Consider the following 18803-nt stretch of genomic DNA (forward strand, 5'->3'; position numbering starts at 1 on the left):
ACACATGACTGAGAACGGTGACTGAAGAAGAAAAACTCAATGCATCATGGGAATCCCCCGGCAGCCTACGTCTATTGCAGCATAACTAAGGGAGGATTCAGGGTCACCTGATCCAGCCCTAACTATATGCTTTAGCAAAAAGAAAAGTTTTAAGCCTAAACTTAAAAGTAGAGATAGTGTCTGTGTCCTAAATCCAAACTGGAAGCTGGTTCCACAGGAGAGGGGCCTGAAAACTGAAGGCTCTGCCTCCCATTCTACTTTTAAATACTCTAGGAACAACAAGTAGGCCTGCAGAGCAAGAGCGAAGTGCTCTAATGAGGTGATATGGTACTACAAGGTCATTAAGATAAGATGGGATATTCAAGACCTTGTATGTGAGGAGCAGGATTTTGAATTCAATTCTGGATTTAACAGGGAGCCAATGAAGGGAAGCCAAAACAGGAGAAATATGCTCTCTCTTTCTAGTCCCTTTGTTTCAATAGTTCTCTTTGTAGGAATTCCCTGCTTTCTATCCTCACATCCAGATCTCCCCCCTTTCTCTGGATTACCCTCTGTTGCAAAAAACAGATTAGCTGATCTGTCTTCTGAAGAAATTTGGACCTCAGAATTCCTCGTTTCCCCACTTGAGCCCTTTTGTAATGCTGCATTCTAGATACCTTGGAGCTCAGATGTGGAAATGAGTTAGGGTGTTCTGGAAAAAGCAAGGAAAAAAAAGGATTTGTTTTGCTCTTAACAAGGTAAAGCCATTCAGGTATCACTAGCAATACAGCACAATACTTGCTTTTAGAGCTTAAAACCACCACTGTAGCACATTCATGGATAGAGCCTGATCAGTGCTCTGTGTGTGGTTTATTTAGTGAGTCATAAATATGCAACAGTGGCAGTACAGATTACGGATTAGTTTTACAGTTTCACTACTGTTTATGTTCAGTACCGCCATCTTGAAATGTTAACCACTTTGCCAGTGGCAAATTTGAGTTGAGTGGGCGTTCCAGATTCAAACTCCAGCTGGGAACTTGGAAATTCTGACTTCCAACTTATTCGGGAATTCAGCATAAATAAACTGTTTCATATGGGTCCAGTGTTTAAGTTGTTGTACTGCTTGTTACATTACTTTGGGTTACCCTGCAAAATGGCCAAAACATAACAGTTTTTTGTTGATTTCATTTCTAAATAATTGGAAATAACACACAGGTTTAGCCTCAGAGGCCTGGGATCAGGTCAAACTCCCAGTCAGTTACCCTCCCCCTTGCGCACATGCATGTTTTTAGGAAAACCTTCTGGGATAAAGCCCTATTGTTTTGCAATTAAAAAAAAAAAAAAAACACTCCTCTGACGTTACAGCTCTATAAGTTGTTATATTATCATGTCATAAATATGCAAAGAATGCGTAAATATGCTGGCTTTCTTGTGTTGGAAAAGAGTCCACAAACCCTGGCTACAGATTCAAAACAACACTGTCCCGCTTTGACCCTTAATGCAGCCTGACTCACAGCCGAAGTGAATGGAGAAAAGTTTGGTAATCGGGGCCTGTCAGTGAAGGACGCACTCAAACAAACCCTCCCCATCTGAAAAACCCTCAGAGAGCTTCTTTCGCACGCGAAGGTGCCGCTCCGGCCCCCTCGTCCCGACATTCTCAGGTGGTGAATTCAGAGTGAGCGTGTGGGCGTGTGTGCGGCCGCCCCTCGAGTTTTGGGGGGCCGACAGTCCAGACTGTTATTACACACACACACACACACACACACACACACACACACACACACACACACACAGTGACTCGGCTCGTCTAGCCTCTTCGCTCATCTGGCATTGATTACCGTTACCCCACACACACACACACACACTCACAGAAACATGAGTTGTGGTCTGTTACTGAGTAAATTGGGTTGGGATATACACACATAACACACACATATGTGCACACACACACCAAACAAAGAGTCATGTGACAGCGGCATCCCATGAACTCGATCACCCCTTCAAAATAAAAGCTGGCTTTGGGACTCTGTCTCTTGTTTTCTTGCTTTTTTGGAGGCCAAAACCTTTTCAGGACTTTCCAGGTGTGGCTTGTTAAACTGCAATTTAAGAATATTTAGTAATCTGAAACCTCTGACAAGCCGTAGAAGAACTACAGATACTAACAATGTCATTTCAATCAGTTAAAGTGACAAATGCATCAATTGTTGCGCACAACATTGTTTCTTCCAAGATATCCTGGTGGATATTAGCCAAACAACACATTTCAACAGTTCTAGTAGAAACAAATGCAACGAATGAAACAAAAGAGGCTTTTAAATAGATCAAATTGTTTCTGGGGAGGTCTTTTGCCCTTAATGACCTCCTCTGTTCCCTCAATAACGACAATTTTTCACACCTTGGTACGTGTCAACAAAGTTGTGGTTTAACGATGATAAGAATGGATTCTGGGGTTTTCCAATGGTAGCTGCATAGGCAGAGGCCACCCTCACTAACTTCTGATGCAAAACCAGTCATTTTGTTCTATAAGCTGGCCTGAAATTTGAAAGAAACCTCTCAGCTTAGAGACGATTTCAAGGGTTACTCCTAGTCAACTTTCAGGGGTTAAAGGATTCGGTCCTAAAGAGAGAGCGGCTCAGCATTTCTACAAGCTCCGACCGACCACACCGGAGACGTACTTTGACACTCAGCACTAGGTCAAAAAAATCTGTCTTGTTAAATATGATATATGCGTCACATTTCTGTAATGATCTTTGTGGGACTGGTGGGTGGGACTCTGCCAAACTTCCTCTCCACTTCTCTGAAAAAGGCAGAAGAAATTAGCCGACTTTCTGGGGAAATTCATATTGCCTTTTATCTTTTTTTTTATTCCTTTCCCTGCTAAAAAAAACAACAAAAAAACAGTTCCAGCTCATTCTTTCCTTGGCTGCCGCACCGCTGTTGTTACCGAGAGCTCTGTTAGCTCAAAATCATTTGATGAACAATGAGCTAGTGAATCATACATAAAATTTCCCACTTTGGCGGAGCTCCAGTCACTCAACAGTTTGGGCCTTAATGGTGTTTTTTTGTAGAGGGAAAAACCTGACAAAGTCCAGACGTTTTTGTTACATCCTCACCTGCTTGATTCTTAGCGTGTACAGGAGAATTATGCAGATGCTGTCTCATCACAGGCTCATAAAGCTAAGAGTTAATGAACCATCACATTGTGCAGTTCAAAGCCGCCCTGTGAACTCTCTCCTCCTCTGCTGGTGTGAGTCAGGTCTGTTAGTTTTAGCTAAAACAAGCATCGGCAGCTGCTTAGTGTCACAATTGTATGATGCAGGTGGAAGCTTCCTTCAGGGGAATAAGAGAGCAAAGGGATTAGAGATGCCTGAGACATTTTTTAATCTAAAAAACTGTTAAAAAAATACATTCGGATCAGTGTATGAAAACTACGCAAACACCTGCTCTGGTTTGTTTTCAGTTATTCAAATGGGTGCCTGTGGAGGTGGATATTTGAGCAGGCGCGAACAAAATAAACAACACGTCCTTCAGTTCAACTATTTATTCAAAGAACCTCACACAGAATTTAACTATTTGAATATTGCGTGCAATTTTAAAACCAGTACAAGGAGATGGATAACTCCCTGTATCAGTACATAAAATATCTAGATCCTTACAAATTATAAACTAATGATGTAAAATTATCAGGTTAAGTCTTAAAGAATAAACATTTGACTTTCTGACTAGCCTGTGCACTGAAAACAACAACAATGATCGATTTCCTCAGCGTGAACCAGGAAGTAAACTATCAGGAAGCTGTCCTGCATGATACTTTTATTATGAGCATCTTCTTCCTCTTTTTTTCAGCTGCTTTCTTTAGGGGGTCGCCACAGCTGATCATCTGCCTCCATGATCATTGGCATGTGTCACACCAACCTTTTGCATGTCCTCCATCACTACATCCATGAACCTTCCCTGTGGTCTTCCTCTTTCCCCCCTGCCCGGCATTTTTGTGTTCATCAGCCTTTTTTTCCAATGCATCCACTATCCCTCTTCCGCACATGTCCACACCATCCCAGGCTGAGCTGTCCCTCTGATGTACTCATTTCTAATTTTGCCTATTCTCCCAGTGAAAATCTGATCATCTTCAGCTCAGTCTCTTATCTTTTTGTCAGTGCTGCCGTCTCCAAACCGTGCAACATAGCAGGTCTTGCTAATGTCTTGTAAATCTTCCCTTTACCCTTTCTGCTGTCACAAACCACCCCTGACACTCGTCTTCGCCCACTCCACCCTGCCTGCGCTCTCTTCTTCACCTCTCTTGCGCACTGTCCATGGCTTTGGGTGGTTGACCCCAGGCATTTAAACTCATCCACCTTCACTGTTACACCTCTCTCTCTCTCATTCACACAAATGTATTCTGTTTTGCCTCTACTGACTTTCATTCCTCTTCTCTCCAGAGAATACTTCTACCTCTCTAGGCTCTCCTTCACCTGCTCCCTACTCTCACTACAGATCACTTAATTAGCAGCATGCAAAGAACTATGTAATAAGTTTTGCTGGGTGTCAAAAAGCCATGCAGATTCACAGCATTTCCCAGCAGAAGATGGCAGTATAATCTGTCATATTTGTTTGTTTTGTTGTACTTCTTCATGCTCCTGTTTCCATGTTTTTCTGACTCTTTCAGTTGTTATTTAGTTACCTTTGACATAAGTTTTTTCATGTGTCTTATTGTGCCTTTTCCCTCCTTTCTGCATTAACTGCCATTCCTTTGTTGTTCCCACTTGTGTCACTTTTCCCATGCAGCCCTCAGTGTGCTGTATATCTAGCCATTTCTTTGTCTTTGTCCATCTGTCCATCACCCTGTGTTTCTGTGCTTCCTGGTTAATCTTGAATGAGTTTGTCTTACATGGTGTTCCACAGGGATCCATTTTAGCACCATTACTGTTTACCGGTTAACTTCAACAAGTTACCACAAGGTCAGCTGTTATCAGAAGCAGAATGACTGTTATGATAAGTATGCCGATGACATGTGATAACTGGATGGCTAATGCCTTTCTGCAGTCACATCCTGATAAGATGGAACTCCTCATCGTTGGAGCTAAAACTGAAAGTCTGGAAAAACTCTAAACTGTCCTAAAAATGTCACATGGATAAAGAATCTGACTGTGCTGAGGTTGTTACACTAGAACTGATTTTAATGTTACATACTGGGGACATACTAGTCAACAATGAACTAGCTTATCTTCGACTCCATCTCCACCTCCACCTTTTATGCTCCAAAGAACATACTGTCTCGATCAGAGTTTAAAACCAACTGAAAAGATTCCTGTTTAGCCTTTCAGCAGATCCTGATCTTTAGGATCCTTTTTACCTTACTTCTGAGTTTGTTAGTGGATATCAGTTTGTAGGTTTGATTAATTTTACTGGACTACTGTAAGAATTAATTATCTTTTCATTATACTTTTACTGCTTTCATTAGTTTTTATGCATGGACTACTGTCCTATTTAAGGTTGCCTTTTGTTGTTTTTATTGGTATTTAATGTTTTCAAATTATTATTTTTTATTTACTTGCATCTGTCTATTGATTTAACATTTCATTATCAACAGAGACTTATTTTGGTAGTATTTTCAAGGGGTTTTCTTTTTGGTTCTCCACATACATTTGTGTCCTCTTCTGAATAAACCCTAACTCTGCATGTCTGTGATTTTCATGTTGTGATTCTGAGAAATGCTTTAAAGATGATTTTCAGATGAGAGTTTGGCTTCAGGCCTCATCAGTTTCAAAGCAGCTGTCAGTAAAAATGACCATTCGGTCGCTGAACAGCTGCAGTCAGAGTTTGGTTTGCATTGCCGGCAGTAGTCAGACCTGTTTCTCGCGGGTGACTCTGCCAGGACTGCCCTTTATCACCAGTTCTGTTCATAACTTTCAGGATTTCTTGGCACACCTTTTTGGTGACCTCAGCATCACCTCTGCTTTTTGTGGACAATGTGGTTATTCTGGTTTTATCAGTTGGTGACCTTTAGCTCACACTTGGGAACGAGAAGTCGCACCTCCAAGTCTGAGGCCCTGGTTTTCAGCAGGAAAAGGGCGGAGTGAAACACTGGGATTGGGGATACAAGCAGTGTAAATGAGCTTCCTCTGAAGAGGGTCTTGGTTCTAAATTGGAGAAAGGGAGTGGTCATTCAAGACGAGCTCAGAGTGGAGGTGGTCTAAGCATCTGGTCAGGATGCCTCCGGGATGCCTCCTACTTCAGGTGTTCCAGGCATGTCAATCTGGGAGGAAGCGATGGAGCATACCCAGGAGAAACAGGAGGAATGACATCTGTTGGTTTGACTTGAGAACTAGAGGAGGGTCTGAGGTTCTGTGCTTAGATTGTCCATGTGACCCGATGGATGGATGGAAATTCAAAGCAAAGTATTAATCAAATTAGCGGTAATTTGATGATTTAATAAGAAGCATTCAGTGTTTCTGCTACAAGGTGGCTTAGGTGTGCTTGTGTGTGTGTTTTGTCTGAAGGCAGTTCATTTCAGTTAACAAGGGTCACATGGTTTCAATTTGCAGCTTTTATTGGCTGATAAACACGCAGATGTGATAAATTTACTCTGACACTCAGGCTCTGTGTGTGTGTGTGTGTGTTTAGATATTTAACAATGTAACATGAGCACACTCCTGTTTCTATAAAGATAATAAGATCAGATTACTTTTCCTGTATTTAAATTCCCTCATTTGACTGCTCGCATCTCTTTCTTCATCTCTGATCTTTTGCTTTTTCTTCCGCCCTCTCCCTCTGCTTTCCCCCTCTTCTTTAAATTCAGTGTTATTGATCATAACTAAACTGACTTGAATGTGATCGCGCACTCCGAGTCTGTTTCAGTGCAACAGCACACACTGCAGGCCAGTGTTGGCATTACACCCCAAAAGGGTTCATTTTCTGTCAGTTTTCTTGCAGTCAGGCCTTTAAAAGCCGAGAATTAAAGTCATTTAAACTCAAATATTATGTTTTAGACATTTCATATTTAATAGGTGTTTGATTCAGGAACAAGTGATGCTGAGAAAAAAGAGTTACTGGAGGAGAAAACCGAAGAAATTAAGTGAAGTGATGTGATTATCCCAGCTGAGAGGCAGGAGGCAGAGTCACCCTGGACCCTGTGTGAGTCTATCACAGATCATATGATTAAAAATTTAGATATTTATTCTGAGTTGTTGTAGTTTTGATCATTTATGAACCTTTATTGCTGTTGTTTACAAGTAGGATGCTGCAAACCTAAAGAAACCAGGTCGTCGTACATGTGGTAAGAACTTGTTTGGATTTGGGTTTTTTGTTTATTTTATTTTCCTCATGTTTCAACTCACCAAAACGTCCACCCGGTTACCAGAAGTTACCAGAAGTTACCAGAAGTCTGTGGTGACTCAAATCTAAAAACGAAGGCCAGACATTTGTATTCAAACCATCAGCAGCTTAGAGGAATAACAACAATAATCTGGCATTGTGGGTCGGAGCTGAAAGTGAAACCGGCCGGACCACACACACACACACCCTCAGCTCCTTCCTGCAGCGAGTCCAAGTCAAGCTTTGGATGGAGCTGATGGCTGTTACCCGAAAGCATGAGTCATCATGGACGACAGATCGAAGTAAAAACAAACATACTGAAGTTCTTCCACTCTGACGCATCCTGCTGCTGCTGGTCAGACACAAAACAGCAGCTTTGCCACATCAAGGCTTCGGTGGCTGTTGGGCTCAAGCTGCTTTTAGAGCCTCATGGCCACCAGGGAGCTGATTTCTTCTTGCAGGATACCTTTGCCATGCTGCTGTCACGCCGTTTGGACCAGCTTTTAGCTTCATGTGGTGATCATTAAACTGATATTTAGGTTGCAAATGGGATGAAAAATCTTTAATTTTGTATTTTAAATTAATCTGAGGTTCATCCAAAAGAACAGGCCCTCAAACGCTGTTTTCTCTAAATTATATCTTTTAAATATAACTATATGTAAGCTTTTATTTATTATCAATAACGTGTGTAGATTTCTTCAGTGAAAAGACTGCATCCTTAAGGTTTGTGTTTAACATAAACACAGTTTAGTTAATGTGTAGAAAATGTTTCCTATGTTTTGTTTGGAAAAAAAGCACAATTTTAGAAAAAAACTGTTGATAAGTTGCAGTCACGCATAAGCCCCAACACAGTACTGCAGTACAGCACTTTGTGTGAGTGGACTCGGTCTTCGTTTGTAATTTCTTTATCTTTAAAAAGAAAGTAAGAAAAAGTGCTGGGCTGAAGGTCAGGAGTGCAGTTTCACATTTCAGCCACCAGAGGGAGTTTATCTTCAGCACATTGACGCACCAGAAAGCGACAGTGTCACAAAGTATCAAGTTTATTAATGTACTTTTAGAAAAACATCAGCAAATAAAAGAGATTTTACTAAAACAGGATAAAATCAATAAAGTCTGCTGGAGCAGAAAACTGGAGCTTTGATGATGGGAAAACAGACAGAAATGCACCACTCTGGGCTGGAAATTTACAAAGATTTTTTCCTCCCTGCTGATTCATAACTGTCACATGTTAGTCAGACTCCAACCTGTAGTTAGTTGTTTATTACTTTGACCTCAAAATATGACAACAAACACAATGGAAAATCACCAGCAGTAAGCACTCTGGTAGATGTTTATCTTCATCTGCTAGGCTCATTTGAACTTTCAGCTTCTTTGGCAGGATGATGCAAAAACTGCCTGACAACATAGAGACTTGCAACAGCTGTAAAAGTTTTAGAAATAAGAAGCTTGTGAAGAATGTGAGATCTGAGGCCAAATTCTTGAAACGCTGAGAAAAACAACTTAGTACTCAGGAACAAAATGTTACCAACGTTAAAATAAAGGTTATTTAAATGTGTTGCCATTTATTTTGTTCATCAATCACGAGAATTGTTAATAATATGGACTCAGCGAGTTGTTTCTGTACGAGAATCTTTATGCTGGCCCCAAGGTGCACAACACAGCGAGAAAATGGAAAACACAAGATGTACACTGCTCTGCCAAGAAAGAAAAGTCTGCCTGGATTTAAGAGCTTTCCACTGGATTACTACTGCAGTCATTAATATATTTCTGCTGGCTAAAGCTTATTTAATGCTAACAGATGCTGTGAGAACTTCGTTGGAGGATGTATCGAAGGGATGTGGAGAAGATCTTACACTTTTTTTTTAACAACAAAGGCCATTTCTGAAACTGCAAAAACTGGACAATGATAAAAATCATGAAATGTAACCAGAGAAAAATCTTTAATGATCATGTAAATATTTAGTGAAATCAAATTATAAAAAATGATAGTAGAGCTCATGGCAAAGTTTAATAACCAAGTTAAGAGCGCTTCCACAGGCAGTGTGAAGAGAAAATCAGGGGATTGGCATTAAAAGGCTGTACAGCCTTAAGGAAACCACCGATCAGTGATGCTAACTGAGAAAACAAAAGGACAGGGAGCAAGCAGACTGGGCTCAGGAGCAATGGGAAAAGGTCATGTTATCTGGCGAGCGCATATTTAGCTCCAGAGGGATGGGTGCTAGGGCTGTGCCATATTCACACTAGAGGCACAACACAGGCACGTCTCACAGTGAGAGAAGCCTCTGAGTAAAAAAGAAAGCTACTTCAACAACCACCAACAAAATACAGTACGCTGCAAAATATGGAGGAAAAGTTGAGTCAAAAAATACATGGTTGAAGGCACGTGAGGAGCAGATGCTAGCAATCAAAAGGAAACAAAGTCAAGCTAGCATGGCTGGAGCTAGCTCCACTCTATAAGATTGGAAGAGCAAGAAGGAGATGGAAATTTCTAATGTGGTTACACGATGGAAAAGCAGGGCCAGGTTGAAATTATTTTTCAATTTTATTTTATTGTTCACCTTCTGAAGATTTACAAGGTTCAGTTATGTTAGCACTGTTAAGCTAATTATTTAAGCTATTTCCAAGCTATTTCCCTGCCTGGGCTACTTTTGTACCTAGATCTGACTTAGGTTGTGGCACAGTATGTAAGGCTACTATTGGACTATAATGCCACTGCAGCTTGGTGCTGGCACATTAACTAATCAACCATCAGTAACAGTAGCTCAATGGAAAAGAAGGAAAATGCCCTTTGTTTTGTTTGCACTCATAAATGCTGCTGTCTGAGATCAAATGTAATTCAGACACAAATATCATTATCACAAATGTCCTTTAAAAATGAAATTTTGAGGTTATATCAATCATCATTGGGATGAAGTAGCATGCCTAGTGCCAACAGTAGAGACCTGTGAGGGGAGTCTTATGATGTGAGGTTGAGTTCAGTTGGTCAGGTCTACGTTTATCAATGATTTATGCTCAAACGGTGAGGCCAGCTGACTGCCTGAATGTGCTGAATGACCAGGTTCTGCCTGCCCTGATGGTGCAGGCATCTTCCCAGATGACAATGGCAGCATGAGGCATCATTTTCACACATGGATTGGTCACAACAGAGTCCAGACCCCATCTTTGAGATGTGCTGAAGAACCTTTTATGCAGCCATCTGACCGCACTCACGATCAATACACAGCCATGGAGAAAAATGAAGGCCAATCTGGAGGGAAATAAGTGTAACAATGCACAAGCTTATCAAAAATGATGCCTCAGCGATTGCATGCCAGCATCAAAGCTTTTTGTTAGGGGATTGAAAGATATATTATAGGTAATATATAAAACATCATCAACAAAACATATACTCATATGAAACCTTGAAAAAACAAATGAAAAACAACATTAAAATATGGAAAAACAATATTTTAGAAAAGATGTATAGCTTTTGAATAACTTTTCAGTTTTTTTAGTTTATGTTTTCTGCTGCTTTTAAAACTGTTTTTGTTCTTTTTGCAGTTTTTTCTGTTCTTTCTGTTTCATCTTCCCTCTCTTTTTTATTGTAGTTGAGCTCATCTTGTTTTTTCTTTCATTACTTTAAGTTTTGTGTTTTATGCTTTTTTCTGTTTGGCACCTTGGGGCCAACATAGCTTCAGGATACCACAGTCAGTCATAGCATGAAAATGCCTGCTTGTAATTTATGCAGTGTCGCTGCATTAAAGTGGAGCTTTTAAGGAGGGAACAATGTAAACACAGGTCTACCGAACACAAACCACATCTTAGTTTCTTTTGGTTGTTCACATTCCTGAGAAGGGCTCACATTTCAGACAGTCGTGCTTTGCTCACATTTAGTGGTGCCAACGTGCAAAGGTGCTCAGTGCAATTTTTAAAATCGGCTACTTCTAAAGATGTTAAACTTCCCTTCTCACATATTTGTTGTTTGCTGAGTGCAACAAAGCTACAAAGCTCTCAAGTCTGCAACGTGAGTGACACTTTTGTCACTATTTCCCATTTCCCCCCCTTTATTTCTCCTCTTTGGCTGTCAGAGGTTCCTCAGATTGGAGCGCTTCATCAGAGCCAACGGAGTCGCCGTCACCGCTGTCGGCGTCCTCGTCTTTCTCCTCCATCTCGTTGGTCACGTATTCGCCTTTATGTCTGGACAGGGACCACATCAGCACGGCGATGACGCAGATCATTAACAACAGCACTACACTTACGATTCCTGTGACGACAGAGGGAAATATCATCACAGAGCCCCCAACTATGCATTTAAAGCATCACTTTCATTGCAATTCAACATAGAATTCAATATCCTGCCTATGGAGTCTGCTGTGTCTCTATTTTTACTTTTCACTTATAAAGCAAAGTTCATGTATTTCATGAACTGATATCTCTAATGAACTGACATAAAAACCTGATATATATTATTAACTGACATTTGCATTTAGTGAACATTTCTGCTGGAGTAACAATTATAACAAGAAAGAAAAACTAATAAAATAAAAACTTCTTTTAAAAATCCAAATTTAGAAACTTTAACACATTAAAGAATACTTCAATTTTATATCCCACTATTAGTAAAAACTTCATTAACTGAAACAAAAAATTCTGGAGAATACGAGACCTGTAAAAATTTTTCTTTTAACAAATTAGAACCAAATTTAATCAATTACTAAAATTATAGATTAAAGAGGTAATTACATTTCCAAATATGTTCTTCTATTTCCTTATTTATCCCTTAGATTTAATAATTTAATTTAAATAAATCTACATCTACAGTTTAGTCTTTAAAATTTTCATTTTATATTTAAAGCTATTAGTATTATTATATTGGTCGATGATTATTTTATCACATTCCTGACTACATATGATTTGGTCGTTGGAAATAAGATTTGAAAATCATTAATCCGTACAGAACAAGTTATTAAGCAGAACATCTTTTTCATTCATGTGAACTGAAGTAAAATTCAGCAGATTCACACTCATTGTTGAACATCATAAGAAAAGAAGTCACTTCTCACCACCAATCAAAGCGGCAAAATCTCCAGTGTCATAGGTTTCTGTAAAGACATGAAAATTAAGTCAAACTCGGGTGAAGTTTGATATCTAAATCAAATGACATACAGTAGAGGTTAAAATACAAACTTCTGTGTCAGATTCATCTTGTAGAAAAGCTACAGAGGTCCAGATAAAAGTCAGTGACAAAGGCAAGGTGAAATTTTGAATCATTCTCTCAATCTACAGCCTCCTCGCTCATGTACTGTCACAAGCAGCAGCTCACAATATTAAGTTATCTGGGGGACACACACAGCTGTTTGTGTTTACATTTTCCCTCAGAGTCCAGTCGTGTGTGGCATTCAAACAACGGCCGTCAATTTAAGAGCCTCAGTGTGTGTAGAAGCAACATGACTGCAAGGCCAAAAAGAAACGTTACACACCATATTTTAGAAAACAAGTGAGCAAAATCAAGAAAGATATATATATCAATGTTTATGAGGTTTATGGTACCTAAAAGTTTCATAGTTTAAGAAAACCAAAGCCAAATTTAAAGGATAATAATGATGAAATTTGATGAGAAGTTGTTGTTTTAAGTTTGCTGATAATAAAAATGACTGTTTATGCAAACAGAGCTACTCTTTCACTTTTAACTTTCCAAAGATTTACCAAGAAAAAAAGTTTGCTGTAAGTTCCTAGAAAAGCATGTTAACTCATTAATACCAATACAACTGTTGTGTATAGATTCATGTACACAAATAGCCACTTTTTTTCTTGTCACTATTCATAAATTTGTAACATATCTCAACAGGTAACAGTATCCGCTTCAAAAACTAATCTTTAATTGATTAACAATGATGCTTTTGAGGAACCTATTAAAAAGTAAAATTACTGTTCAGAAACACAAGCCAATATCTTAAGAACATAACTTCCAGATACTGTTGATCTGCTATAGATAGTTTTAAGAGCTGATGCATCTTTTCTTTTGTCCTCCACTTGTTTAGTTCCTCAAATTTTTTAAGGACACACTGCACACCATGCTTAGATATGCCACGTTTTCAACTAAAGCTCTTTGGGAATCACCTTGTTGGTGCAAAAATATTATTTTATGTCTGTAACTGTGTTAACTTTGGTATTTAATAAATTAAAGAAATTTGAACAAATTATGTATTTTTGTGACAGGCTGCTAGTAACAAAGTGCCTGAAGATGCTATTTGAAATTCATTCTTTGCTAAGTTGTCTGATATTTGTAGACACAACACTGGATTATCCCTTGAGTTAAGTGCCGTTTTTGTGCTTGAATGGTTCATAGGTCAGTGTTAAGTGGCTCACACAAGCAATCATTCCTCTGAAAATGGTGCAAGAACTGGGCTGAAAATGAGTGAAAAAGCAGCTAATATCCACAGAAAAAACTTCAGAAGGCCTAAAGATCTGTTGCTCAAGAGAACTTTATAACATTACTGGAAATTCTGGCTCCTTGGAAGCAAAAATATAAAGAAATGTTTCTCAAGACTTTTGCACTGCAGGTTATTTTGCAATGGCATGTTACAGTTTGTTTCTGTTTGTAGGCTTCTGATTGGCCAGTGTTTCTGTATCGCCACCTGTTGCTATGGCATCCTGACAGTGCTTAACATCATTTTTTTGCATTTCACGTCGATAGACCTTTCAAACTGAAATTGAAAATCACAGTTTTTTGAAAGATACCTGTGTACACGATGACATAGACTTATTAACAGCAGAATTCAGCAATTTGTTGTTCATATGTGTTAAATCTCTATATCTGATGTGTCTAATATTAATCAAGCATTCTTGCATCTTCTAAAAAGAAGCAGAGAACACTAAGTGTTTAACAACACTTAAGAAAAGACCCTTTGGCTGTTGCAGTTCAATATAAAAGTTATTTCTAGGCTGCGTTGGTCCTGCCAGGCCCTGCTGTGGAAACGAGGACAGGTACGAGCGTTTTAGGCCCTTATCTCCACAGCGACAGACCCCCCGAGGCGTCACGCTCGCTCCTTCCCATGCTCCACTCTGACATCGGGCTGATAAGACACTCCCTGCTAACGCACACAAACATCTCGGCTGGTTCACTGTGTTTGCAGGGTGTTTGTCCCACAAACTGGATGTTGAATTTTAGTGTCCTAAAATCTAAATCTATTAAAAAAATGATTATGCATGTGATACGATTTTTGGGGCTGGTTTAAATTTGTCATTCAAGCAAAAATAATGGTGCAATTATACAATTTATAAGGCAATTATTTTGTGATTAGTGGGGCAATCAGCTGCTTTTCCAGTGTCCCATTGAGTTCTGCACATGGACTCCAGCTCCAGTCTGTGCTGAGATCATGACCAATACAGATCCTAATGAAAAAAATCTTTGATAGGCATTAATCACCGTGATTTTAGTGGTCTTCTTTGATAATCAGACATCGGACACAGACATGTACAGTGCTCATATACAGAATAGTCTTGAATCATTATGGAATGCACTGTGTGAAATGTAACCATCACATTTACAAATACACGATAATCTCTACAGTACCTGACATTAAACTGAAAATAAAAAAATCAGCACTTTGTCATAACACTCTGGATCCTCCTGTAGGTCATCTTTGTCTTCTGTGATAAATCAATACACCCACCAGTGCACAGGAGAAATAACAGCTGTAGCTAAACCGGCAAATTGCTCTTTCAAGATGTCAACAAATCCTGTAGCGCACCAACTCTTATGTATTTGTTTTTGATTTATTCATAAGAAAATAACTATATAAATGCGAATATTTTATTATAACTGTAATCCTGTGTAGCAGAATTAGATTAATATAAAATATAAATCAACTAATCTCTTTATGAACACTGTTAAGATTTTGAATAAACACATATACAAACTTATCAAACAAATTAAAATAATAATAAAAGTGTAAAAAAATATTTAAGCAGCAACAACAGACAGCAGATAGATGAGTGATGTTTCCCTGTGGTCTACTTATGCTATATTCATGTTTATTGAACAAATGTTATGGTGAAATAAAATAAAAGACAATTCACACATTTTCCAGGCACATACCCTTGGGTCCTATCTTGGTCACAAGGTCTGAAAAAGGAGAGGGGCTTGTTCCTGACAAAGGGGGCACTGTTGCGTGAGCGTTCATGCTGAAGTCACCTGTGAAGAAACAGCATGATTTATGAATAAAATTCTTCTTGCAGTTAAACTGATGATAATTTCATTTACAGCTAGTGCAGCTAATTTCCTACAAATTTTCCTCTTAATTAGCTGCATTTTTTCTGCAATAGTTTAGTTATTTTACGCTGGACCATCTGCTGATGTAATCTCTCCAGCATGTCCTGGCTCTGGCCTGGGGCCTCCTCACGTAGGACGTTCCCACTCTACTCTGAGCCCTTTATTAAAGACCGAGCTCCTCACCGTCTCTCTAAAGTTGATCCCAGCCACACTTTGGAGGAATGTCATTTCAGCTGCTTGTATGTGGGATCTCATTCTTTAGGTCACAACCCACAGCTCGTGATGATTGGTGATATTGGTTTGATTGGTTTATTGTGTTATTAATTCTCATTAAAATCTATTTATTTAGCTTTAAGAAACTATTCTGTTAGGCTTAGGTGTTAAAAACTACTTGTTCAGGAGGTAAGAAGTAGTTTTAAAGTTTTGCTGACTGTCAAGAAAGAAAAAGGACATAAACATGGCTAAACATCATGGATACAGTTTATATGGCCCCCTGGATTCTGGCAGGCTAATCCCTGGTCAATCCTTGCTGTGATCAGGGACTTAAGTTTATGCAGCCACAGCTGGTAAAATCCCAAGTTTAATGATGGTAAGCTGGTTTTAATGACTAGTGTATCAACCAGTCATATTAGCGATAATAGACGCTAATGCATTTACCGCTTCCTATATTTATGCATTTTAATGTCTTGTCAGGGATTTAAATGCTCTCTCCTTCTGAACATTGACATAGATATGTGTTTCCAGCAAATATAAACTAGAAATTGTTGAGACGAGCATGAGAGAAATGGCTACAGGCCTTACATAATACTTTGTGTTGCTTCCACCCATTGAGTCTGACTCTAATGACACTTTACAGATGTGCACTCGTAATCAAGATCAAGTTTGAAGATGCAGTGCAGTCTGGGAATTTTTGTAAGTTCAGTAATCATTGGCTAGAACTTTGTGGTGACGATGGACGTAGCGGCTGCTTAACGGACTGATACTTATGGAAAGGAGTGTTTTACTACCAACCCCATTCACCATCCAAACACCTTCATCCAGTACTTTATTCTGTTATCATGGGTACTCAAACACTCTGATAGATGCATTGGGAGGAACTGGGGGTTCAGTGTCTTGCTTAAGGACACTTTGACACATGTGCTATAGCAGCTTGGTATCCAATCACTGACTACCTGATGGATGGATGGTGGATGGATGGATGGATGGATGGATGGATGGATGGATGGCCCACTCTACCTCCTGAGCCATAGCTTCCTCCTCAACCTTAATGAGTTTGGTATAATGATGATGATCAACAAATTTCTGTCTATTAAAAAAGTGACTCAGGTTGTTGAATCAAGAGTTCAGGTTTAGAGATGCCTCAGCATCCTCTGAACATGGGTATTGATTTTGTTGACTGCAAAGCCTATGACCAGTGTTCATCTGTTTTTGTTCGACTTACCTTGTGCTCGTTTGTTTCCCTGACACCAAAAAAGCAACATTGGTACCAGGTCAGACTTTCATTTTCTTGCCTGACATCTTTACAGTCTTGTCAGTGCACACATTAAGCTTTTCCCACCACAAACAACACTCTAACTTGGATCCTAACATATTAGAAACTCAATACACAAAGGTGCCTGAAATAATGTTCAGTTTTCATTTTATCCCATTACCTCATGTGAATCCTTGAGGCTTACGATCAACAAATTTTTAAAGAAATGTTATGAGGAGCATATCCAGGAAATAAGCTGGAAACCCAAACCAACAGTTGTATAACCCTTCCTTTTAAAGTGATTAGTGTTAACTTATTGTATCGTGATCCCCTCAGGAACTTTTTTCTCAGAGCCAGATTTGAATTCTCTGCCAGATGTTTTGACAGCAGTGAACTAAGTTTGTGTCTGCAAGTGAGAAATCCAGTCAGCATCTCCAATTGTGTCAGGGATTTTCTGACCCCGTGAACATTTCATTTGCAAAATGCTCCATCTTAGCACATTTCACCACACAATAGAGCCTTTCAAGGGAAATCCATTTTTTCCTGACTCATGAACTCGAGGTGTCGCACTAAAATGCATCCAAAGCGTCGACGTTTGCCTCCGTAACAAGAGTCATGCTTCGGGTAAACAGCTGCAGAGCATTAAAGTGTAATGCACAAATGACACTTTAATCACCAGGTTATTTGAGTTTAATGCTCTTTAAACATCCCTAACTGAGGTGCCTAAGGTTTTTATTTGTTTCCACTAAAGCAGTACTTTAGTTTCACACATGCAACTTTTAAAATAAGTGAGAACAGATTGTTGACCACTGACTATAACCTGAAAACAAAGTGCCCAACAGTTTGTTTGCAGAGCAGCTCGTTCTGCTCAAAGCAACACAAAACCACAACAAGGATTTTGACATAAAGACAAAAAGAAGCTCACCAGTTTCTGAGAGTCAGCAGGCAACTCTTCTTACACCGACAGAGTGTACGTTGGACAACACACACAATTCAAAACACACTCACAAACACACATACGGATGGGTGTGGTGTCAGTCCCCAGGGTCGAGATCTGTTCCCCCTCTGGCCAATAGCGGAGCTGACTCCACCTCTCTGATCCTAAACAGCCTGCAGATGTCTGAGTGCATGCAGCTGACAGCGCCTCTTGCATCATCTGTTAACACACAGAGGAGCACTTCAGTGTGTGTGTGTATGTGTGTTTTTGTTGTTTGGCCCTTGTGCACGTCCTGTGCTGAATAATCCTTACCTTCAGCCTGGTTATTAATGTGAACCGTCTTCTTTTAGACAAATAAAGATGGTTTCTTAACAAGAAAAGGGTGCACAGCCTCAGAAACGGGGCTAGAGTAAAAGTCCATGTACAATTGTGGAATGTCCTCCTTATAGCTAATTAATGGACCTAAAGGTACATTTACCTTTTCAAATGTGAAAAAAGGTACCTGTATGTTCTAAATCTCCAATACAAGGGTGAATATTTGTATTCAGCCAGATAAAAGAAGAAATAGTGTATTCATTTTACTCTTCCTTAGCGACCCGAGGTAAGATTTCAACATCACAGAAAGATTAGCCCAAATCCACATGCATCAAAAACTAGGATAAGAAAGTGATTCCTTGATGGTCCTGGTTACACTGTTTCTTAGCTTCTCATATTTAAAATTTTCATGGTTTGTCTTCATCTCTCATGTTAGTTTTTTGCCTTCCTGTTTTACTTTGAAAGTTAGTCTTGCTTTGGTTTGACTTCCTGCTTTTGTTCTTTTCCCTCCTTTGTGTATGTCAGATTGTTTTGTT

General features: G+C 39.4%; 1 protein-coding gene across 2 annotated transcripts; it reads right to left on the minus strand.

Moving 5' to 3' along the window:
- Window positions 1-8314: 8314 nt before the first annotated feature.
- On the minus strand, window positions 8315-18232 carry LOC120746162 (cell adhesion molecule 4-like). Of its 2 annotated transcripts, none has more exons than XM_040051474.1 (4): window positions 18036-18232; window positions 15371-15466; window positions 12333-12371; window positions 8315-11533 (listed from the first exon to the last, which is right to left on the minus strand). In XM_040051474.1, exons 1-4 carry the CDS (start codon window positions 18169-18171, stop codon window positions 11334-11336), a joined length of 471 nt encoding a protein of 156 aa, XP_039907408.1. In that variant the 5' UTR covers window positions 18172-18232; the 3' UTR covers window positions 8315-11333. The 2 variants fall into 2 exon arrangements, with proteins under 2 accessions (XP_039907408.1, XP_039907409.1); XM_040051475.1 differs by having other exon boundaries at window positions 10872-11533; window positions 17941-18049.
- Window positions 18233-18803: the final 571 nt, after the last annotated feature.

This window comes from Simochromis diagramma, unplaced genomic scaffold, assembly GCF_900408965.1.
Source record: "Simochromis diagramma unplaced genomic scaffold, fSimDia1.1 OVJJ01000107.1, whole genome shotgun sequence".
In the NCBI taxonomy this organism is placed as follows: domain Eukaryota; kingdom Metazoa; phylum Chordata; class Actinopteri; order Cichliformes; family Cichlidae; genus Simochromis; species Simochromis diagramma.